Source organism: Nothoprocta perdicaria, unplaced genomic scaffold (genome assembly GCF_003342845.1).
Source record: "Nothoprocta perdicaria isolate Ctin4 unplaced genomic scaffold, notPer1 scaffold_196, whole genome shotgun sequence".
Taxonomy (NCBI): Eukaryota; Metazoa; Chordata; class Aves; order Tinamiformes; family Tinamidae; genus Nothoprocta; species Nothoprocta perdicaria.
Window position 1 is genome coordinate 989980 of NW_020455160.1, and position 23679 is coordinate 1013658.

General features: G+C 57.2%; 1 protein-coding gene across 1 annotated transcript in view; it reads right to left on the bottom strand.

Moving 5' to 3' along the window:
- Positions 1-390: 390 nt before the first annotated feature.
- Positions 391-23679, bottom strand: part of LOC112945679 (rho GTPase-activating protein 39-like) — a 28998-nt gene continuing 5709 nt past the window's right edge. The window contains exons 3-10 of the mRNA XM_026037322.1: positions 17782-19090; positions 12724-13261; positions 11214-11303; positions 7702-7775; positions 6131-6330; positions 4301-4392; positions 3356-3525; positions 391-2920 (exon numbers count right to left, since the gene is read on the bottom strand). Coding sequence (XP_025893107.1) covers positions 2726-2920; positions 3356-3525; positions 4301-4392; positions 6131-6330; positions 7702-7775; positions 11214-11303; positions 12724-13261; positions 17782-19090 — 2668 coding nt within the window. The 3' untranslated portion in view covers positions 391-2725. The remainder of the gene's footprint in view (positions 2921-3355; positions 3526-4300; positions 4393-6130; positions 6331-7701; positions 7776-11213; positions 11304-12723; positions 13262-17781; positions 19091-23679) is intronic.

Below are 23679 nucleotides of genomic sequence, written 5' to 3' on the forward strand. Positions count from 1 at the left end.
CATGCTGATTCCTAAATGTTACACATGGGCACAGATGTTTATGCTGAAATCCACAGATTCAGGCAGGTTCGATTGTGCTTCAGAAATTCCCCAAGAAGACAAGGGACAATCCTCGAGATTACATTTATTATTATAAAAGGAGAGAGGCTGCTTTACTGATTCCTATTTACAAATCTGTCGGCAAAAAAAAAAAAAAAAAAATATCCAGTGTAATTTCTTAGCCTATTTTACAGCCCTGGCAAGAAGCGTTCATTTGCAATAGCAGCAAATGGCTATGGGTTGATTGCCTGCGTGGAGCGTGGAGCAGCGACAGGGCGGGCGGCCAGGCCTGGGCACAGGCACCGGTGAGCGCAGCCCAGGCAAGGGGCTGGCACCACGGGGCTGCACCCAAGCCTGCCCACACACGTAGATTCCAACCAAACCCGGCACCGCTGGTACCTGCTGACCCAGCGCCTCTGGGAACGCAGCCCCACATACGACGTATAAATTGTTCAGTGCTGCAGGAGGCCAAATGAGCTGAGCACTGGGACGGGGTGAATGTCTGAAGCAGATACTGGCACATCTTTGTTGGTGGGTTTGACAGAGCTAATCCCAACAAGGGAGAAAGATTTCCTGGCCCCCTGGACCACAGAAGGATCTAGTACCATAAGGGAAACCACGATCCTTGGTTTCGTGGAATGAGCTGCCCAGGGAGGTTGTGGAGTCTCCTTCTCTGGAGGTCTTCAAAACCCACCTGGATGGCACCCTGTGCCAGATGCTCTAGGAGTGCCTGCTTGAGCAGGAAGGTTGGACTAGATGATCTCTAGAGGTCCCTTCCAACCTTGAATATTCTATGATTCTGTGATCCTTGGTGCAGCTGGGCACAAACCACCGAAAACTCCTGCCGAAGAGCCCCTGGAGTAAACCCGTGCTCTGGGCCCCCACTCGCGCACCGGGACGCCAGCAGGTTCAAGGCACTACTTTACATGAGGCACCTGGTGCCTGACCCTTTGGTTCAGCTACCGACCTTCAAACCTGACTGCTGGCAGGTCTCAGCTCCCCTGCACTCGGGACAGGGTGATCCCATGTCCCCACCTGATGAGGGACACAGAAACATGAATGCAACCTTGGGTGCCACCAGCAAACTCAGCGTTGTCCCAACACCCCCTTGGCCTTGCAGCAGACCTGTGTCTAGCAGAGAGAATGCTGCAAAGGAAAGGAAGAGTCACACCAGGACAGCACCCAGCGAGAAGCTGCTGCTTGCGAGGGGCCATGCCGCGCTATCCGGAGGCTGTGGGCGACCTGTGCACTGCCCCAGAAGATACTCTCCTTGCTGGCTCTCAATGTCCTTGTTGGCACACAGAGAGCCCCAAGTGTTTAACAGCAAGCGAGGACGCTGAGCTGCCTGGCTAACACCATCCCTATGCAGGCTCCATGGCTCATAAGCCGTCCCAGCCTGCTTCCTCCCTTCCCTCTCCTTCCCGATCCCAACGCAGCTCTAGTACGAATCTGGCAGGATGAACATGGGTGCTGCTGTGGCTCCGGGCAGCATCATTTCACTGGGAAATGGGAAAGCTGGTGGGAAAGCTGCTGCTCTGCTGGAAGAGAACATCTGGGCACACGGGGCTTCTTGGCGCCCAGAGTCTTCCCTGCAGTGTCCAGGCCTGGGACAGGGGCGGGGGCAAGGCCGGGATCCAGCCCCTGGCAGGGCTCTCTGCAGGACGTCCTGGCTGTGTCTGGCCGAGCCCAGCAGAGTCCCAACGCGCCCCTGTACCTGGTGCCCTGCGGGGGAGCGTAGGAGCCGTGGAGGCGGCTCGGAGCCCGTCCCCGGCGCCTCTCCGGGAAAGCCGGCGTCGGCCCGCGCAGCCCGTGCAGGGCCTGGCAGAAAGGAGCTGCGAGCCTGGCTGGGGTTACCCCTCCAAAGGAGCAGGCCGTGTTGGAGGAGGCCAAAGAGGCTCTCACACCTGTGCCACCTGGTGCATCGTCCTTCCCCGGCCTCACAGAGCGCACGGGTGCTGGTTTAGCTCAGCACAGGGCTCGTCCATCCTACACGCTGACCTACACACTGCCCCGTGGCAGCCACAGGGGCTGTGCAGCTCCAAGGCCACCTAAAAGAGAAGGTTGGTGCATGTTGAAGCGCGACCCCCTGGCCATGGGATGTCTGCCTGTCCAGCCACCAGCAGCAGAGACTCAAAGACCTTCACAGCCCTCTTCCAACAGCTCTGAGGGGCACCAAAACCACCCTAAAGCTCCCAGCCAAGAGTCTGCAGCAGCGAACCAGGCTGACTCGCAGCCAGTGGAGTTATCCCCAGTATCTCCCTCAGGACTGGCTCATGCCATAGCACGGCTGCGATGTCCTCCTACCTGAAGCCAACTCTGCCCCGCAAGAGAGGAGAGTCTCACAGCGCCAGGCAGAGGTTTCTCACGGACATCACAGTGCTGTTAAGGAGCAAGCAGTCCTGCAGCTTTGAGGAGGAGGGCAGCCCCCCTCTGACATACCCAGAGGGCCAGGAATTCCTGTATCTGGCCCGGCATGTCCGAGGACTTCTTGGCCCTTCTGCAGAACAGCCCAAGCTTTCCAGGATCATCTAGTCCCCATCCTCAAAGTCGTATTTTGGGGGATGCTCTGGGCTAACCCAGAGTGTGACAATAGCAAGGACAATGGAAGAAATCTAAGTGGAAGGGAGAAGACATTGGACACCCAGCAACTCCCCAGAGCAGCATCCTACACCCCAGGGCCAGCACCTCAGACCAGCCCTTTGATGAAGCTCGTATCTAAGTGCACTATCAGCATGCGAAGGAAGGACATTTCCTTGCGTGTGTTCTCAAAGATAATCCGAGGATCATCAGACTGACAACGCAGGCAGTTGGGCGCCATCACCATGGCCAGGTTGTTGACATCCATCTTCGTTCTGCCCACGTTGGATGGCTGGGCAAAGATCTGCAAGCAATAAGGAGAGGTTCAGTTGGAGCAGTGTAAAAAGACAAGAGACTCCAAACAAGTGGCCCAAGAAAGGGTACAAGGGCAGGAGAGATGTGGCCTCCCTAAAAATGGGAGATGCCCCAACAGCCACAGTCCCAGGGAAGGCCTCTGCCACAGCTGCTGGTGTGGGGGCCTCCACAGACAGGGAATGTCTCACAGCTCCTAGGCTGCCCCTTCAGGACCAGCCCTGTCCACAGCCCACAAGACCAGGAATCAACACAGTTTATAGCTCCTGTAACGGACAAGGCCAGCAGCGCTTATGCCCTCTGCCATCAACCCCACTTCAAAGAGAGGTGAGAGGTTCTAAAATGCAGCTGATGGCAGGTTGTAACCGTCCCCGCGTGCCAGGCCCTGGGGGTGGTGCAGGACGCGCGGGGCGACTGGGCTGCCCACCTGCAGGAAGTGTATGAGGTAGCACAGCACCAGCCTGTTGAGCTCTGGCAGGAGCTGCACCACGGCCACCGCAGCGTCGGGGTTCTCGTAGTTGCTGATGCACTCTTGGTAGAACTGCTGGGGGATCACGGGCTCCTCGAGCTCCCGATACCACAGCTTGAGAAGAGAGGCTGGACACAAAACAGGGTGCATGAGAAAAGCTCTGGTCGACACCTTGCCACGTCTGGGCACGGGACGAGGCCACGGAGCCGTCTGGCTACGCAGGGACACAGTCTGTGAGCTCGGACGGCTGAGCCAGCCAAGGCACCGCGTGCTCAGGAGGGCCACAACAAGCCGAGGAGGCAGCACAGGACGTCACCAGAACAGCCTGGGGGAACGGGCTCCTTCCTGGCCCACTGTTGACAGTGCAAATAAATGCAAGCAAATCTCAGGTGCGACCGATAAGAAAAACTCTCTTCTGACTTTGTTTTGCAGAGACAAATTTGACAGCAAGACTGAACAACTTGGGGTCCAGAGGCCAGAGAAAGGTTGCGTTTCATCTTATACGAGTCAGTCTTGTCTTTGAAAATCTTGGATAGGCCAAACAACTCCTGAGAGGGAAATGCTGGCCCTTATCTACCTGCCTTGCCAAGAAGCAGCTCTGAGGCCACCTACAGGGAAGGGTGAGTTGGAGACCTCCGGACAAACAGGGCTGCTCACGAACGGGCAGCAGCGCTGCGCGCGCCGGCCGCTCATGGGGGCGGCGATCCCAGCACTTACTGTGGCAGGATTTGGGGACGCAGCAGAAAGGCAGAGAGTACCAGGCCCTGCTGGTGAAGGTGGCTTTGCCCACTGCGTGGCACAACGTGGAGCTGTCCCCAAAGAGCAGCAGGTCCCCTGGCTGCCGCCTTCCCTTCCCCTGCGCTGCAGCCGAGGCCGCAGCACAAACACGCGGCATCCCTGTACCTGGGACGTTGGGGTCGCTGAGGCCCTGGGGGATTCTCCACTGATCCACCTGCAGTTTCAGCGCGTTCACTTCGTCTATGTCACCAGGTACCCTGTAAACAGAGGCAGAGCAGGGAGGCTGCAGCGAGCGCAGCGGCCGCGACGCCGGCACCGCCGCGGGCCCCGCGCGAGGCCTCGGCACCACCGCGGCTTCTCTCAGGCAGCTTCACACCACCACTGGTAGAAACACTCATCCCGTTCCTGCCAGCTCAGGCACCAACTGCCACTTCGACCTCGGGAGCTGCTGTTTTCTGTAACTGCACTTCCCGGGGGCATTTTTCAGTCTAGAGATACAGACGGCTCGGGGTAAATATGCCAAGACAGTAGGAATTGCTCAGGGCAAAGTTGGGTCCTTCGCTGGTTGCCTTAGCTCGAGTTTAACAGTGAAAAATTAACAAAAAATCTTAAAAAGCAAAAGACCTTCCAAGAACCATAAGCTCTGTAGTGACCATTTGGATTCTTTGTCCCCTCAAATCCTCACATGCTCGCCCAGGAGCAGAGCACCCTGATGTCTGTGCATGAGCGAAGCTGAAGGGCTGCATGCGATGGACTGCTTGTGCTCGACGGATTGCCATCTTCTCATAACGACGTTCGGTCACTGGAGGGTGCTCTAACTGGCCCCCAAACTGCCTTTCAGCACAACAACACGGTCAGAAAGATCCCACGCTTGATAATTACCTGTAGCTCCTTAACTGTTTATTACCTCTTGCAAGCAGGCAAATATCAAAACCAACACCAAACCAAACCCCAGCAAACCCACTCACGGCCCAGGCCGCCTTGGGCCGTGCTCAGCAGGGAGCATCACACTCCACCTCGCGGCTGTGCTGAGGCGCTCGGCTCTCTGTGCAGCACCGGGGCTGCCTCGAGGCGGAGGCGAGGCAGGCCGGGCATTGCCCGCTCGGGCCCTGGGCCCATGCCCACGAGGAGAGGGGCGCCCGGCGCCTCGGCCTCTCGCAGGGGAGCTCTCGGCCCAGGAAGGTGGGAGCAGCAGCAGCCAGTCCTTCGCAGAGCAAAGCAAAAGGAAGAGCTGCTGCCTGGGATTTGGGACCTCCATCCTCATCCCCAGGCCCCGTTTACAGCAATGATGTGGGGCAAAACCACCATGCAGGGGTACGGGCAGCTCCCCATATGGGGAATCAAAAAGCTTTTGGGGTTTGAGGTCTGCGAGAGAGAAGCTTCCCATTCTAAGTCCTTGCCTCCTGCAAGGGACGCTGCAAGTTACAAGCAGTGTGGCCCTAGGCCGTGCTTTGGTCCCTGGCTGGTGCCGACACTTCAGCCGATCCCGATTCCCTCCTCCCAGGCAGTCCCTCCATTCTAAGCAGCAGCTCCCACCACCAGTGGAGCCTACAGGGCTCCCAGGAGAGGCTCAGACCTTCCCCAGGAGAAGGAACCCACGGTGCCGACCAGGGATGCCTGAAGCACGGCTCGCACCAACCAACAGCACCCATGGGCTCAGGCAGGAATCCACGGCTTGTCCCTTCCCTGCACGGACCAACTGCAGCCAGTTAAGCTGACAGAAGTTCGGTGCTATGCCTGGCCACTTGCTGTCCTAAATAGTTCAGACCACATCTGCAAAGAATAATCTCCCCTCTGTGCTAATGCATGCAAAGAGTCTAATGCGACCCAAACAGGTGATTCTTAAACCCTTAGAAAACGTTATTTTTTGTCCAATCTGGAAACAGGGTGCTACTGTCAGGGAAAGGGAACTATCTGGAGGTCAACCTGGATTTCTTGGCCTTGCGGACTGACGGGTGAGTGGATCAGAAGTAACACAAAGCCCCTGCAGCTCACCTGAAAATCCCTTCCGTCTGCTCTCCTCCCAGCGCCAGGACCTGCTGCGACAGCTGCGTCTGCACCCACGGCAGCTTGTTACGGGGGTGCGTGTCCTGCTGCCGCAGCATGATTTCCTCCAGAGAGCTGCCGAAGAGCGACGGTGTCACGATGGCATTTCTGGCATGCGTTATCTCTTCTATTGTGGGTTTGCGGAGGCCCTGAGGACAGAGAGGTCAGTGCAGCTGCTGCCCACGAGGGGAGGGTGGCCCCCGCGAGCCCCTGCCGAGCATAGCTGCTGCTCTGAACCCGCTTGAGTTGGGGCACCCAACCCACCAGGCTGCACTGGGAAAGGGGCAGCAAAGCTGCAGCCCAAGGGCAGGGGCAGCCTTGGAGAGCTCGGCCCTGCGGCTGCGTTTCGAGCTCCGCAGCCGGCCGCGGCTGCCGGCCGTGGTGGCAGCAGGAAGCGGGGCCCGAGCTGTCCCAAAGCCGAGGCCAGGCCTGCAGGGACCACGCGCACCTCAGCCCTGTGTCCCAAATGCCACAGGGAGGCGGGAAAAGAGCCCTGTGGGAGAGGGGAATTTCGGGTACGTCCAACTCTGGGGTGCAGCTAAAGTCAGGGAAACATTTAGTTTTCAGGGGCACTAGATTCATCAGCAAGGCAGGTGCCAGGCGCCTGGCGGGCCGAGCTGCTCCCGCCTCACGGGATGCTCCAGGGGCACCTCTAGTGCCAGGCAGCACCGCGGCCGGTGAGTGGCAGCCACGGGGAGCCGCGGCCCTCGTGCAGCTGCGGTGCCGCCCGGGCGCGCGCCGCACATCCGCACGTCCCGGCTCCGACCGGGGGGACACCGGGAGCCTCCATCCCGCTGGAGCCACCTCCGCTGGTGGCCCCCGGAGTGCAGAGCACAGGGAGGCCCCAGCGGGATGTGCAGAATTAAAAGACGGCCGGATCCAGCTGAGGCCCAGGCGGATGGGCCGTGCCCAGAGAAGGCAGGAGGGATACTTCCAGATAACACGAAGCACGAGGCTCCTCCCTGTGCCAGCAGCGTCTGCAGGACGTCTTTGAACTGGACACTTCTGCAGTAAACCCACTGCAAGGCCAGGCCCGGAAAAGCTCTCAGTGAGCAAAGAGAGACTCCTTCCTCCCCTGAGGAAACCAGCTCATTGCGTGACGGGCGCCCCGTGCAGAGAGCTCCCGCGGCCTCGGGGATACCAGGCACCAAGTCCCTCATGCAGGCGGGCTCCGGCGGTGCAGCTCCCAGCACGGCAGGCCCTGCCGCGGCCAGGAGGCATCGCGGCACCTGGGCCCTGCCGCAGTGCGGACCCTGTGCCACGAGCGCCAGGCGAGCTGCCAGGCAGGGGCTCGGACGGCGGCAGCTCCAGGCGCCTCCCATCCTCGACCCCGCTGCCACCCTGTGATTCATGGGCACACGAGCCTCCAACAGGCCTCCTCCGCTGCGTATCTGCATTCTGCATCACTGAATCAGCGACAATGTCCGCGGGGCCAGGGCCGGGGCCGGGCTCCTCTGGGGCCAGGAGAGCACAGCGCTGCCCGAGGGCGACTTGGTGCTGGGGGCTTGGCACCTACTCACCTTTTTGCCGCCGGTGACGGCTACTTTCTGGAGCTTCCGGTAGCAGTACTTGGCGTAGGTGCTGATGGGCAGGCCTGGGAAGAAGCAGGGAGCAGTGAGCGGGGGCGCTGCGAGGAAGCACTGGCAGAGCCCGGCACATCCGTGTCCCATCCCGCACCGTCTGCCCATGGGGAAGAACCGGCAGAGCCCGGCACAGCCGTGTCCGTCTGCACAGGAGTCACAGCCGCAGCACACTGACCCTCCCGCCCCAGACACCTGCCTGAGGATTTACATACTGCTCCATCGCAGGAAAATAAAAGCATCCAGAGCGTGGAAAGCTTTTGAGTGTTTTAAACAAATTGCTCAAGATGGGAGAACTGAAGTCCTGGGCTGGTAGGAGAGGCAGTGTCAGAGCAGGGAGCACCAGGGCTGCAGAGCTGACGTGAGCACGAAGAGACAAGCGGGGAGGGGTGCAGGGAGGCAGAGGAACCTCTCTCATCCTCTCGGAAAGCTGCAGAGCGCTCGGTGCCTCCCACACAACGGCCTCCCCCAGCGCCCTGGCACAGCGAGGCCTGCGGTGCGGCTGGGACCGGGACCAGCACCGGGACTAGGACCGGGACCACGAGCTCCCCCGCGGCAGCAGCCTCGCACGGCGGATGCCCCCGCGCAACAGGGGAAACCTCGGCACCGCCCGAGCACTCACTGCACCAAGAGGCTTTTTCCAAACCCATTGGCCTCCTGTTCTTTTTCGAGCCAGACCCAAATCGCTCGCTGAAAGCACTGAACAGATCTGCCCTCTTTGACTCCTTGCCAGACTCGAAGCTTGCAGCGGAGTTCAAAATACTTGTTGCTTTTCAATCCCCTGTGTGGTCAGAGGCTGCCTATTTCACATGCACTCTGCGGGGTCGGGATCTCGGTGCTGCTCAGCTCTCCACGCACAGAGAGGGCCGGTGTTCGTGCTGCGCAGAGGGCGGCATGGGGATGCGCCGCATCCCGGCGTCGCGCTGCATCCCGGGGATGCGCCGCATCCCGGCGCCAGCCGCAGGCGACCGCAGCCCTCGCGCCCGCGCAAACAGGCCCTGGCCAAGGGCACGAGGGCAGCGTCCCCCCTCCACGGCGCACAGGGGACGTCGCCTTGAAAACTGCACTCTCTCGGGAATATCTGAAGCAAAGTGTTCTTTACAGGCAAAAATCCTGCTAACGGCAGGCACCATTTATAATGGGAATGTTTGAGAACGAAAGGAAAGAAAAATGGAGCTACAGGAGCTATTTTGTAATGCTTCAGTACTTTAGGTTCCTGCTTCTGCTGTTAAAAGGAGCGTGTCCAGCACACCACAATGTGAAGTGTCACCTGGTTCACGCAGGAATGACTGGGAAGACGCGAGACTGGAATCTGTACCAGGAAAAACACACGGAAGGCAGCACACTGAACACTCATAATAGGAAACGCTTCTTCACGGTGCAGTTTCACCACAAAGCCCTTCCTCGCACCAAAGGCTCATCCAGGTTTGCCGAGGAACCGGCTGCTCCCGCGAGTCGGCGCTCCTGGCAGGAGTGCGTGGCCGCCAGACACGACTCGAGCCTGGATGAGGTTTGCTCCGTTCCTTCCCGAGACTCTTCCTGGGAAAAGCCTAAGCCTTCCCCGCTGCGCTTGCTGCACCGCGGTGTCCTGCTCCCAACAGCAGAACCGCTACTGCCCGTCACTCAGAGGGAACTGCCAGGCTCACGAGCGGACAACTGAAATCTGCAGCAGTTAAACCGACATCAAAGTCACTCCTTGTGTAGAAGGCTGTACTTACTGCCCATGGATCTGCATCATCATCCCCTGGAGGGAGAGCCCAGACCGGGGGCGATGGGGGCTCGGCCGCTGCGGGCGCAGAGCAGAAGGGCTCCACGCAGGGTCCTGCACCCTAAGCGTGCAGCTTTTACTTACGGGCAGTTGTCCATCCCAGTCTGAGCTCTCCCGGCTCCTGGGACATGCATGGCGAGGAGAAAAGGCCAGGACGCCAAGTGGCAAATGCTAGGGCAAGGAGCAGCGTTCAGCCTCAGCCTCTGCTTTTGCAAACCCAACCTGGTTGGAGGGGCTGGCCAGCCCCTTCCCCTGCCCACGTCACGACTCCTTCGCTGAGCGCCTCACTCCCTGCAACGAGGGGCCTCGCAGCTGAGCTCGCCGTATCCGGAGTCCCGGCCTGTTCCCAGGGCTCGCTGTGTCTGGAGCCCCGGCCCGTTCCCAGCGCTCCGTGCGCGGGACAGAGCTGGCAGGGCCGCGAAGGGGATGGCCCATGACCGCTCCTTAGATACCAGCTAAGGCCGCACAGGCATTTCTGCCTTTCGGGAGACTTAGAGCTCTCCTGCTGTGCCTTTTTCAATGCAATTTCTAATATTTTACTTTTTAAAATAAAAACTCCCCCTGGCTTCGTAAGCACAACTCCAGCATGTGCAGCACAGTCTTCTGAGCACAAGCAAAGTGACTTTTCAAAGACGCAGAACTGGCTGAACTCTTCTGGGTCTGAGCAGAAGACATATTCCCGAGCAGAAACACAATCCCTCCACGTGATTCCAGGTCTCTGCTCCGGGTCCCACAGCGGCCAGCCTGTTCAACGGGAAAGCGAGAGCCGCCTTCTTGCTGCAAGGAGGACAGGCCCTTTAGCCGAGGGGCCTGCTCTGCCACTTGCCAGACTGGAAGTGGACCCGAAGGAGCAGCGACACACGGAGATCCCTGCAGGTCCCTGGAGAGCGCAGCTGCCGTCTGCGAGCTTCATACACCTGCGCGCTGGTGTGAGGAACACGCAGGAAACTGCCCTCCAGGGCTCCCCAAACTGGCCTAGAAACACTGAGCCCACCCCATACAAGCTGCTGGCTGATAGGAATTCACATTGCAGGCTCAACTTCCTAAAAGCCATAAAAAACAGGAATGCATTTTGTCCAGGCACATTTGAGGCCAGAGGAAGCGTCACCTGTCCTCCTGTGGCCGGCGTTACGGCCTCCAGCTGCAGTCACATGCGAGCTCTTGTTCACTCAGTAGAGATGCTCCTGCAAGCCCGAGAGCGCGAGGCCAAAATCGTGCAGCTCCATAAGTCAGCGCTGAAAGCCCAGGAATGAGGCCACAACGGGCCGGCCACGCGGTGCTGCCACTGCCACGAGGCAACCGGCCACGGCGCCCGGCACAGGGCCTGCTCGGAGCGGAGCGCACAGCTCTGCCCGTGGCCACAGCGCCCCGAGGGAGCGTCCCCAAGCCCCGCGTGAGGGCTGTGTGCAAGCTGACCCCCTTGTCCCTGCACGTGTCCCTCCTGCGAGGGACAGGGTCCCTGCCGCCCTGCGCTGCTCCCTTCCCTTGAGCCCAGGAGCAGCTGCCCCAAACTGCCCCCCATGCTGCTCCGTTCGGACCCACCCTCAGGCTAAACCTCTGGCGCGGGCACCTGCAACAAGCTCTCCTGAATCTACGCCCTATAAGCTTAGAGAAATGGTCTGATTTCCAGTGGCACTCAGCAGCCCAGCCTGCCTAAGGTCAGTGCCAGCCTTCCTCCCATTACCTTCATCTTCAGTATTCTGTTTCCTCTTCTTCCTGGACTTGGAGTTCTTCTTGTTTTTCAGGTCCATGAGCTCCTTCATGCGCTGAGCAACTGAAAATTCAAAGCACTGTTAGCTGAGCAACGAAGGAGAGCAAATGCTCCCTGCCCTCCTCCCCGCCAGCGGGCAGCAAAAAGCTCTGCTTAATAAACCATTAATAGTGTGGAGCTGTGAAACACTAATGCCCAGAAGTGCCCTCAGACGTGAGCTAAAGCAGCCAGCCCGGCTGTGCCACGGGGAGTCCTGCTCAGGGAAGGGTCCTGTGCCACAACCGGCTCCAAACACCAGCCAGGGACCTAGAACAGCCTTCGGCTCCTCTGAACGTACTTGGGAAGGGGCTCCGAGCTGAAAATCTGCATTGCTTAAATATGAGCAGCAGGAATAAGCCGTTTAAATAGTCTGGATTCTTCTCCTTACTGCCTGGGTCCTGGTGCCTCCAGGCAAGGCCCAGCTGGAGGAAACAATGTTTTTGGAGGAGAAAGGAGAGCAGCCTGGGCTCCCCACGCAAACCCAAACCACCCAAACGCCCCTTCCCGTGGAGCGGCGCAGCGAAGGGTCCCTCCCGTGAAGCACCGCGGCCAGGGCGGAGGCGCCGCTGCCGCCAGCGGGGCAGAGAGACGCTGGGGCAGAACGGCCGTCCCCCGGGACGTGGGAGCCTCGCGCTCCCCTGGGAACAACGGCGCTCGCCTCCAGCCCCAGCCTGGGCAGCTCTCACGCTCTGATTCTTTGAAAGGAAAACGCCTCCTATGGCTTCAAGGCTCCAACGAGCAGGAGCCTCGTTAGTGTTGTTAGACAGGAACTCTGCTTTGTTAATGAGCACCACAGAAAGAGCTGCAAATCAGCCAATAAATATCCTGCAGGTTGAAAGTTGGCACTTTTTTTTTAAACAGGATGCTGTAGCAACTTAAAACTGGAGTAACGCTCAGATCTGTGGGTGAGGTAGCACTAATTCCTCTGCAGGTAATGCTAGGCTTGTCCCCATGGCTTCTAAGAGACACTGACAGATCCCATCCACACGTCAGCGCAGGCCAACATCCTTCACGGCCACTGGCTGGCTGCCATGTGAAGGCCCATTTGTTACCTTTGCTAGAGCTTCCTAACATTTATTTTTTTTCCTGCTTTAAGGCACTTGGGAGCAAATCATCTCTTCAGGGAATTCTAGGAAATCTGCCCATGACGGAGGTGGAATCAGCTCTTTTCAGCACTGATACTGCCAGGCGGATCAACGAGACGAGCCCAGCCGAGGGCTGGCATTTCCCTTGCCAGGCACGATGGAGGATGGCAGGGAGATGAACTAGTGGCGGCTGCTTCTCTCAGAGGAGGGATGAGCTTGCCCACATGTGGTGTTCTCAGTGACGGAAACCACAGTACCGGCTGGTGACTACCTGGTTTTTAAAACTAGACACCCCCCTGTAAATGGCCCAACCCACCAAAATGCTGCTAGGTGCACACGGGTGCGCGGGAGGCACTTACTGTTTTCATCGCTGTCCAGGTGACGATAGATGTAGCCTTCCAGGTACGACTGGAATTTTGGTGACGGGGAGAAGAAGGCCAGACTAATGGCCATCAGTTCCCAGCCCCATGCCAGACTTTGGTAGCACGTATTATCTGTTGTCTGCCTGATGAGCTGTATGTAGAGCTCATCCCGTAAACCCTGCATGCTCCAGCACTTGGTGACGGTGACCAACGCCACGTGATTCCTATCCATGCGAGTCTGACGATCTCCCATGTAGCTCTGCACTAGTTTGAACATCTCACAGGCTTCTTTCTTGATGGCGCGGTTGCTCGTGATGAGCATTGGCTTTTTGATAGAGCCGCCGTTCCAGGAGAGCATGTTGGAGATGGAGATCCTCCGGCGGAAGATGCCCTGCGTGTGCATGTTGAGGTTCTTGGAAGCCCAGTCTGCCATGCTGCTCGGAGAGATGGGCTTCCGCAGGGTGTTGTATGGGAAGTGATATCCCATCGGCTGCCCGCTGCTCTCCGCCTTGGCATCCAGCTCTATCGTCCCGGGCTACAACGGAGAACAGAACCGTTAACTGCTTAGCTGATTCCCTTGGCCCAGCAGCAAAACGAGCAACACTGAGCGATGGCAGCAGCACCCGTGACGTGGCAGATCTGCACTGAACTTGGTTTCATGCAGAACCTGTTGCTGACATCCATAGTTCTGCAAGAACTATGCATAGTTCTGGCACGGCAGCACATGGGCTGCATCTCAGAGGGAAACCCTGGGACAGGGAGAAATGGGGTGACCTTCCCTGTTGTCCCAGACCCCTGGGGCCAGCCCAAGCAGGAGCTGGGCTGAAGGCCTGCACAGCCGTGCGGCACTGCGGCAGGAAGCACAAGCCAAGGAACCAGGGCTCGCACGGCCCTCAGCTCCCGCTTCCTCTTGGGCTAGCAGAGCCCAGCTCTGCAGAGGAGGTTGCAGAGACCAGGTTGACGTGGGACTAGCGCCGCAGTTTCCATCTTGCACCTGCTTCTTGTGCCCGATCCCATCCTGTGGCTGGTTCCTGCCTTCTTCCTGCCTCTTTTTCCAAGTTCTAACCCACCAAGTTCTAACAAGCCACCAATGGACACGGCTAGCTGTGCTCAGAAGCAGCTGAGCTCTGCGTGGCCTGTACCCGGAGAGCTCCTGCACGGAGCTATTCAAGAGGCACCTCTTGGGTCTGCCTCAGCCTTTGCAAGGGACACACCGGCCGGAGCCACAAACGGGACAGGGAAAGCTGGAAAAGGGAGGCACAGGAGTGACAGCAGGATTGCATGGACTTTGACGGCAGGGCTCGAGGAGGATTATCATTCAAACCAAATAGGTGCCTTGGGAAGAAAGCAGGGCAATTCGCTGGGTACATTGAATGTAACCCTTGTAACCCTTGGACCACTGCCCTCGGTGAGCACTGAGGCTACCGCTGAAGGTCTGATGAGCAGGCTGAATGCCGGCGTGTCCCAGGACATGGGCAGAGCAGCAGCTCTGCAGGGCCGGGGCTTCCCACTGCGCTGTGCTCCCTCCCGAGCCGCAACCACGGGAGTGCACGGGTATGTATGTACCCCCCAAGCTACAACAGGGACTGCTCAAAGGGACTTGTTTTTTACTTTCAGGGACCTGGAGCCATCTGCTCCCCTTGGGTGCTCCATATCGATCACACCGATTTGCTCCAGAGATGGGGGCAGCGATCGCGGCTTCATGGACCCACACAGCGGAGACAACAGACCCTTCTTCATCGCGGGTTTTCACACACGGCAGTGGTCCACCCTTCTTCCCCTGAGATCTCCAAGAAACTACATCCCAGAATTGGAACTACAGCACCAATCCCCAGAAATTGAGGTGTAATAATCACCAGAGAGGAAAAGACACTCATTTTGCCTGTTTAGCATTTTCTGTTTTGGCTGGAAGTGGCAGCCCGGGACACATATTTAACTCAGATGCCTAACAGTTATTATAGGAAACAGACCTTATGGATAGACTTGAAATTCCCACGCAGAGGAACTAAGTCATAAACAGCCCACATTTCACTCTGTGTTCTCCAAGCAGACCTCCGTAACGGCAGGAAGAAGTCACACAAGACAATATTTGAGCTGCATGTGTGTGTGTTTTTTTTTTTTTTTTAATGCACACAAACAGGATTTCTGTAATTTTGTTTTTATAGTGTAAATCTTTTAAGAAAAACATGTATTTTCCTTTCTTTGTAGGATGCCCTTGAACTGCCTGCCACTCTGTATTCCAGTCCTGGGCGCCAGTCAAGCTCAAAAGTCGGTTCTTGAGCACTTAGGGCAAGCTACTGTTTTCCTTCTTCGCAGTGAGGAACTGCCAAACTCCTGGCGGAGACTCACGTGGTGCAGCCCTTCCCTATCTCACATGCAACATGTATCTACACGTGGACGTCGGGATCAGCACGCACCGAATTCCGCCTCTTATTGCCAGCCTGGGGCACAATCGTGTCTCCTGCTTTTCTATTTCTTTCTTTCTTTTTAACCCATTAAATTACTCTCTCCCCTCCCGTCTCTGAATTCACTCAACTTGCTGCCTAAAAATCAGCAGTTCCTCTCTTCTCATTCTTTCCTCAGTCTACTCCAATCCCCGTTTTGTGCCCTGGGCTGGTTTTCCTCCTACCCCTCTAATTGCTCCTTCAGTATGGTGTTTCCAAGGATCCACATCCTTATCTCATTCCAGAGGTTCAACAGGCTCTTCGTTCCTTCCTCTTCTCTCTCTGAAATTTATCTCTGTCATCTCATTCACACGACCACGCAGCTCTATGCTTGTGCTGACAACACACATCCACCTCTGCTCAGCCGGTCCTAAAGCCTCCGCTTGCCCTTCTGAGAAACTGAATTTCCTCTTCTCCCGATTTCACATCCACCACGCAGGCCCAGTTGGGGACATTGCTGTGACTCAATCCACATACTGCCCTTTTCAGGCGAGGCAGCAGTTCTGCCCCATTCGCTTGCACAGCTTCTCTGCATCCTCCACCCCTCCAAGCCTGGCAGCTCAGTTCTCAGAGCATTTTTGTAAATGGAAGGTTATTTATTGACTTATTACCACATCATCTGTCTCCTTACAGCTTTCATTTTATTTTCCTTCATTGTCCTACACACAATTATTTTCCCTCACTGACAAGGCTATTCACAGTCTATCCCCAGCTCTCCATCTCTTGTGCATAATCAAGACATCAAGTCTCAGCTTCACGCCATCAAAACAATGAAGTGCAGCAGGCCCTGCACACGAGACAGTATTCCCTGAGAAAGGAGATGGCACAACAAACTGCTGAACTAGTAACTGTAACGTGCGAGTCATGGCCCTGGGCCAGAAAAATGGAAAATGGGGAAGATGTGACATCACATTTTAAAAAAAGGTTTCAGGAGAAACCGAATCAATCAGTAGGTCTGAACTCATGAAAAGAAATGTTAGCAAAGGACAGAGCCCAAAAGCACAGTGAAGAAGGGTCAGCCTGGCTTTTAGAGAGGAGTTCCACCTCGCAAATCTACAGAGGCAATTGGACGTGATCAATGAGATTTGCTGAGTTTCTTCATGAAAGGCCCTTAAAAGAATCAGAAAAGTTACATAGTAAGAGATGATTCCCTTATAGGGACTAATAAACAGGAAACAAGACAAGGCAAGGGTAAAAAATGACTTTTTTTCAGAGTTGTAATCAGCTGACTCCCCTGAAAGAAAAACTGAGGTTGTTCAGAACAAGAGTGAAATAACCAGATAAGCAAGCAAAGAGTAGAACAACGTATCTGACTATAACCATATGTCTAAAATAAAACCAAAACTAAGTCTGAACTAAGACTGTGAAGCAGAAGGGCCTTACAAATCCAAATAAGAGGAAAGAAAGCAAACTAAATTCTGCGCAAGTGCTGCATGGTAGAGAAAAGCTACTCCAGCGGTACATGCACAATGATGGGAACACTCCTTCTGACACGACCGCAACTCCAGCAGCTTTTTCAAAAGTTTTCCAAATATTTCAATTCAACATGCAGGAGTGGCTAAAAGGGCAAGAGAACATAGAGAACTTTTAGGAAAGGAAGAGAGAGAAAAACAGACGGCGCTGCCACATTGCCATACAAATCCCGACGTCCGCATCCTGTCCATCTCGTGCAGATCTGGTCACCCCAGCTCAGAGAGGATACACAAGGGCAAGGGCTACAAGGGTGATGGAGGCTACGGAGCCTCTTCCGCGCGGGAAGGGGCCAGAGGAGTCCGTGCGCACGCGGGACATGTCGCGGCAAGCGCAGCCAGCCCTGCAGGGAGCCCGGCGGCCAGAGCGCAGGAGCAAACGCCCTCCCGCGTCCTCCCGCAGGGAGGGCAGGGCACCGAGAGCCGAGCCAGGCATCAGGGCCGCACTGGCCACTGAAACGCCCTGTCACACCACAACTAACGTGTGAACTCATCGCAACGGGGTGCTGCGGAGGCAGAAAGGCAAGGAGGCTACAAAACACAGCCACACCAAACCGCGGGAGAAAACCTCCCCAGAAATTATTGAAAAAGCTGAATATGAGCGACACGCTTGGGCTTCGTCCTTGTGGCCACCACGCGGCACGCTGGGAGAAGGCCCCGTGTGACGCTCTGCTCTTCCCTCTGCAGGTCCTGCACCAGGCGGAGAGCCTGCCCTGGCAGGAAGGACCCTTGACCTGACCATGTGGCTGCTTCTGTGTTTTTGTGCCCTCTGACCAGCCTTTAAGCCCTTAGAGGAAGGCTGTTTTGTTCTGGGTGTCCAGTGCTGAAGCAGAAGAGAGCCTCCTTGCCCCATTACAAGTAATACAGCACTGATAAACTACCATTCACAGCGCTGGGAGTTTGCCAGACAGGTACACAGACCCTTCCACAAGCCTCGCTCTTTCGTGCCACCCAGGCCACTGCTATGAAATGGGCACTCCACCTGAAGAGCAGTAAAATTTTGTAACCAGTTTACCACTGTTGTGGTAACCAGTTTACCACAGTTTACCACTGTGCAGGTGCACACACGTCCTGCGTGCACCTCACAGCACTACAACAGTCTAGCAAGGTGTGCAATTTAAGCAGCAGAGATCAGGAGGTACCTGAGAGGAGTGACGTGTAGCATCCGATGAAGCCAGACTTGTCTGGCTGGTCACGTTCTTTTCCAAAGAATCAATTTTCTCAAAAGTCCTCTTCTGCCTCATTGTGTCCTGCGGAGTAGCCGTGTCGCTGGGAAAGCTACCCCTGCTCTCCAGGCCCTGTCTGTACAGAGACCTGTTACTGGCAGAGACATCGTCCCTTGAGCTCCGGGTGATGCATTTTTTCAAGTGGTCAGACTGAAATCTGACTTTGCTGCTCTCTGCTGGGATGCCACTATCCAGAGTTTCAGCATCAAGGCTGGCTTTGCTTCCTCTGCAAGCTGCTGACCTGCCCACCACTGCACGCATCTCAGCAATCAACTTATCATTCAAAGCTGTGAGCTCACTGCTGCTGCCCACAGAACCAGGTCTTCCTTGACCTGTCCCTTGCCTCCTTCCTTTCCGTTTTCTCAAGCTTGGAGAAGGGCCAGTCGAATAACCAGAATCCTGGTGGCTTATAGCAGTTGGGTACTCTTGAGTTTGCACACTGTGCTGCCTGCTATGGTGGGCTTCCATGTTCTTGAGGACATTGGCTTCCAAGATCCTCCAAGACTGCTTGAAGCTGTCCTTCAAAGTAAGCTGACCAGGCAGTTTGACGGAAGCCTCAGCAGTTGCAGCAGCAGAGTGAGGAAGTTTGGAAGATTGGTCAACATTGATCATGTGTTTTATATATTCCCTGCCAGCCGGGCTATATTCAGTGGAAGAAGGACTTCTCACATGTTTCTTTGCAGCTTGTTGCTGTTGCATACTTGGATGCTGTAGTAATTTGGTTGGCTGGAGCTGCTTTTTTAAGCTGTTGCTTGGTGACACTGGTGGAGATATCCCATTCACGTTGGCACTTTCCGTGTCCATATCTACTGGAGGCTCATCATAAATTGGGGATTCTAAAGATGGCTCATCATATATAGGTGCAGGGCAGGCATACTTGGGGGATGCAGGCTGGGGAGTTCCTGTCTGACTCCTTGGAGGTGTTTGAGAAGCTGGCCCATTCATCAGCACTAAGCAAAACCCACCATTCTCTGTCTTTTTGATCTGCATCGATTGTTTTGCTTCTCCTGCAGGCGCTTGCTTAGCGGCACCGGCGCTCTGGGACGTGGGCTGAGGCTGAGCATATATGGCTGGTTTGGGAAGAGATTTTTGGCCGCTGGCTTCCGGGGCGCTCTGCAGCTGAAGCGAGCTGCTTGAAGAACTCTGTACCTGCCTTAAACTGTTCACCTTGACCAGCATGGCTGCTTTTGTGCCAGGCAGAGGCTGCCAGTGGGTAGGTGTCTCCCTAAAGAAAGGAAGATACAAACACAGGAAATTATTTAAGAAAGTGAGAGAACAGAAACAACATTCAGAACTTCTGTACTGGTAGGAAGAAAGTGAAATAGTCTCTGCTTATGCGAGGACATTGGACTGTCAGTCTCAAAGTGCCTGCAGATTCCCCAGCCTGTTCCACAGGAACAGAAACATATTGTTGTTAAACACAAGGACAATTTCTGGCTCATGAACAGCAAAACAACGAGATGAAACAAGCTCATGCCACTGTAACCTGTTTGGTAGCAGCAGCAGTAAGCTATGGGACAACATATTCTAGCCATGAGCCTTGAGCTAGCACAGCACCCAGAAAAGCTGGTGGAAGAACAGAGGGAATTTCTGAACCATTTGAACAGTAAGTTAAAAAATAAAGCGCCTACCGTCAGACTGTCTAATTATGATAACAGCCCTTCCAGAGCACTGCACTTTTAAACTAACTTTTCAGATCCACGTTTACGTTCCAGCAAAACCTTTGAGGTCCACGGGGATAGTGAGGGGTTGATGCGCTCAGCTCAGAGCTGGGTGTCACGCTCCCATTCAACCTGGCCTCTGCATGGAGCTTTCCCCGAGCCCAGGCCGGGCACCATCAGACCCGATTCCCTTGACCAAACCTACTGGCTCTGCTCAGCACAAACAGCTTTGAAATCCTCTTCCAGGAGCATCCTCCACGTCACGATGATGTTTAGTGGTAGCCACAACCCAATATTCTCACTGCACCGTCCCAGGCCCCGAGGGGCAGTTTGCAGTGTACTCACAAGCTGCTCTCACACGGGAGCTATAGTCCACTGACATTCATGTGCTCAGAGGGAAAGGGAAAGGAGAAGCTGCTAAATCAGCTTGAGATCTCAGGTCTTGGAGGTCTGCTACCTCCATCCCTCTCGACCGACCTCCTGCTCCGTGTCCCCTGCACTGTCAGACACAACCACCTCCACCACAGGCCCAGGACGGCCTCTCCGCCCCTCGGGGACTTGTGTCTTCCTCCCCAGATGCCAGGAGGTGCCTCAGGACGGCCCAGCCCTTCCCACTTGCTCACAACAGCCTCGCGGCTTTGCTCTGCAGACACCCCCTCCCCGCTGCGCGCAGCCTCCCCGGGCTGCTGCGCTTGCCGTCCGCCCTGCTCCGCATCCACCCACAGCAGGACACACGTGTGCCCACAGAGGAGCAACGCGACCTCGTCGCCCCGCTGCCCGCTCCTGCGCCACCTCCCCGGCCTCACGGGCCCTCGGCCGGGACGCTCTGTCAGCCCCAGCAGCCACATCCCTCTCTCCACGAGCCCTTCCCTCGCGGCTCCCACTCGGGCTCCTCTAGAGACCCGCTTCTCTCCTCCCCTGTCCTGGGAGGAAGTGCCTGCCCGGGCCCCTCCACTGGCGATTCACCTCAGTTTGGCGGGGTGTTCGCTCCCGCTGGCCGGCCCCGCGTCCCAGCCGGCCCCGCGTCCCGGCCGGCCCTGTGTCCCAAGGCAGGAGTGCAGGGCGAGGCCCACGCTGCCCGCTCGGGCGCAGCCCTGGCTCCCTGCCATGGTCCAAAGGCCCCGGGGCCGCCCAGTGAGCGGCGCCGGCGCGGGTGGCCTCCCCATGGCCCGTGTGCCGCGGAGCTCGGCCCCGCTTGGCCTGCGCGAGGCTCCAAGCACCTGCCGATGGCGGCGGCTCCGCGCGGCCCTGCGCCGGGCGGCCTCGGGGGCGGATGGGAGGCTCGAGGGACATGGACCGGCTGGCAGCGCCGCGCAGGACGCGGCTGCACGTCCAGGACACGCAGCCCCACTGCCCGCTACGCGGCCCTTCCCACGGCCGCAAGGACCCGGCCCCGATCCCAGGCGCAGGCACTACTGACAGCCCAGGTGTTCCTAGAAGAGCTCCTCAACCAACAGGAACAACCAGAGCAGCAGCATTGGGGAAGCTTCTACAGGAGATTTTCAGCACCCACCCACACACCTGCCTACACCTCCTGCTTAGCTCTACCAGCAGCTAGCTTGGGGTTGAAGTGAGACTTGCAAAGAAACCTACTCAGGATAGGCAGGACAGCAGTGCTCCGTGGCTGGGAGGGCAGCCGGGCAGCCGTGGCGGCCTGGCGACCCACACGTCTGCCGGGGCTGTCATGGAGGCAGCATGTAGCAGTGAATTTAGCTCAACTGCTAGAGGCAAAGGATGTGTCTGTGATGCCAAAAGGTTCACCAGACAAATGGAAGGTGATTAATGTGGTGACAGCCCAGAGCAGACTGTCTTTGTCCTCTGCCAGCGAAGAGCAGCATCCACATCAGTGCTAGCCCTACCCAGCTGTGGGGTTCAGGTCATTCCTCCAGGGTCACGGAGGGAAGTGTCCCAGGGCTGCGGGTCTCCAGCCTCCGTTGTGGACACCACCCCATGCCTGCAGAGAGCCTATCTGCTGCAAGTGGAACTAACTCCAATAGTTGCTCTCCGAGGAGGTTCTGGACCCAAACAGCGTGAGCTACAGGCTGAGATTATCTGCTCTCTCTGAGCTCACCTCTACCTCTTGGGCCGCTCCCACAGCCGCTGAGTACCCAGCTCAGCAGAGGCCGCTGGGACCCGGCGCAGCGCCGCGCGTCTCGCTCCGCGCAGCCCCGCACGCCCTGCGCCGCCAGGCTCACCAGCGCCACGCTCCCCGGTGCTCGGCGCCCTCCACACTTACTCGGCAGGTTTAGCTGAGCCAAAGCGCTCAGGATAATCAGCACCCCGGCTTCGATTACAGGAAGAGATTCAAAGATCTGACAGCCTTGCCCTGGTTGTACCTTCACGACGGCGTGCTTGGCAGCGGGCTCATTCCTCGGGAGAGCGTTTCGAAAATCTGCTGGATTTCCTTCTCTGCACCCGGCAGCTTTCCTCTCCTCCCTCCTGGTACAGGTTACTCAGGCTAAACCCACTCAGTCAAAATGAAAACCAACCAGCTAGAACTGTTCTGCTAATGACAGTTTTCCACCTTCCTCGAGACTCTCCATTCCTTTCCTTCGGAGCGGCTGTAGGACAGGCCTCGGCAATATTAGACAGGCTGCGGTACGAGCCCAGGTTCTGTCACCCCCTTATTGAGCTCCGAGCAGCTCCTGCCGGGTTAGGAGACGCGAGCCTCTCAGTGCCTGCCCATTCCCCGCAGCCGAGCCCTGCTCCGGTGCTGCTGCTGCTCAACGCGGAGGCGGCAGAGGCCTCGTCTCCTCCTGCCCGGCTACCGGCGCGCCAGAGAGGAGGCGTCCGTGCACAGCGAGAGCAGCCCGACCTCAGGGCTCCTCTCCTGCACTGAGGACAAGTACGCCACAGGACGAGCAGGGCATTTAGATTTTAAGGATCTCTGGGAACTCTGATTGCAACAAACTCCCACTCCAGCAGCCTGTTAAATAAGGACAAAGCCCAGAATTTAGCCCAAAGCACCCGCAGATGATCAATGGGGAACTGGAGTAAGAAAAATGGGAGTCCTGCACTCACCAGCTCCCCCAGGAGGAAGCGCTTCCTACCCGAGACGCGATGGTGGTCACTCTGTGAGGGACGCCCCAAAGCATGACGGTGCTCTGCTGTCCAAGGCCACTTAGGCTGAGCCCGCAGGAGCCATCCTGCTCCTGCCTGCCCAGGATCGGGGCTCGGGGTGGAGCCTCCGCTTGGGCAGCCGGGGAACCTGTCCCCCCAGCAAAGCTGCTTGACTGGTAGGGAAAGGTAGGAGCGCAGCTCTGGGCACCCAGCAGAGCTGCTGGGCTGTGCTGGCGCCGCGGGCACAGGGCGCTGCCCCTGCTGCAGCCGGCCGGGCTGCGCGGCGCTGCAGCCCCGTGCCCCGTGCGCGGCCTGCGCCCGGCCCGCGGAGAACTGGGCTGCTCCACTAGACCGCTGCAGCGGAGGGAATGGCACGACGAGGCCTCCTGCTCCCCTCACAAGCAACAAGCCTGTCCTCAGGAGGCTGCTGGGCTCAGCAGCCCACACGCAGGCAAGCAGCGCTGCCGCAGGGACGGCAGCGTCCTCTCTATCTCACCCAGCCATCTCTCCTCCTCATTGACGGGCAGAATTCCCCTATGGCACCTTGGAAGCACCAACCCACACACGGAGGTAGGGAAGGACTCCAGACTTGGGCAGTATTCCTACCATGTCTATGGTCTGGGAATCACAGCACAGTACACTTGGGCGAGTGGAAAACCTGCTGGGGGGAGGCATTTCCCATAACTGGAGGAAGAATTTGCACTAATTGCACTGAATTCTGTGATCTCTCTGTACACAGCTAAACAATTAATCACATTCAAAGCATAGGGAGCTGTGCTGCCTGGAGAGGTCACGAGTCCTATCTGCAGAACTAGAAAACAGCTTGGAGAAGACCCAGAACAGCCCGTGCCAAGTTGTGCTGTTCCAGCCTGGCAAAGGGAAATCAGAAAGGCAAAAAAAAGCGAGGGCAGGAAAAGCAATAACCCGTCTGCCAACTACTGCTAAACAACCTACAGCAGGACAGGCCAAGCTCCCGGCTTCCAGCCCGCATCGCACTCTCCCAGGACACATTCCCAGGAGCGCTCCAGGCCTCAGGACACAGAATGAACCCAAGTAGCTCTGCCCTGGAACTTCACCACGAGGCAAGCGCCGG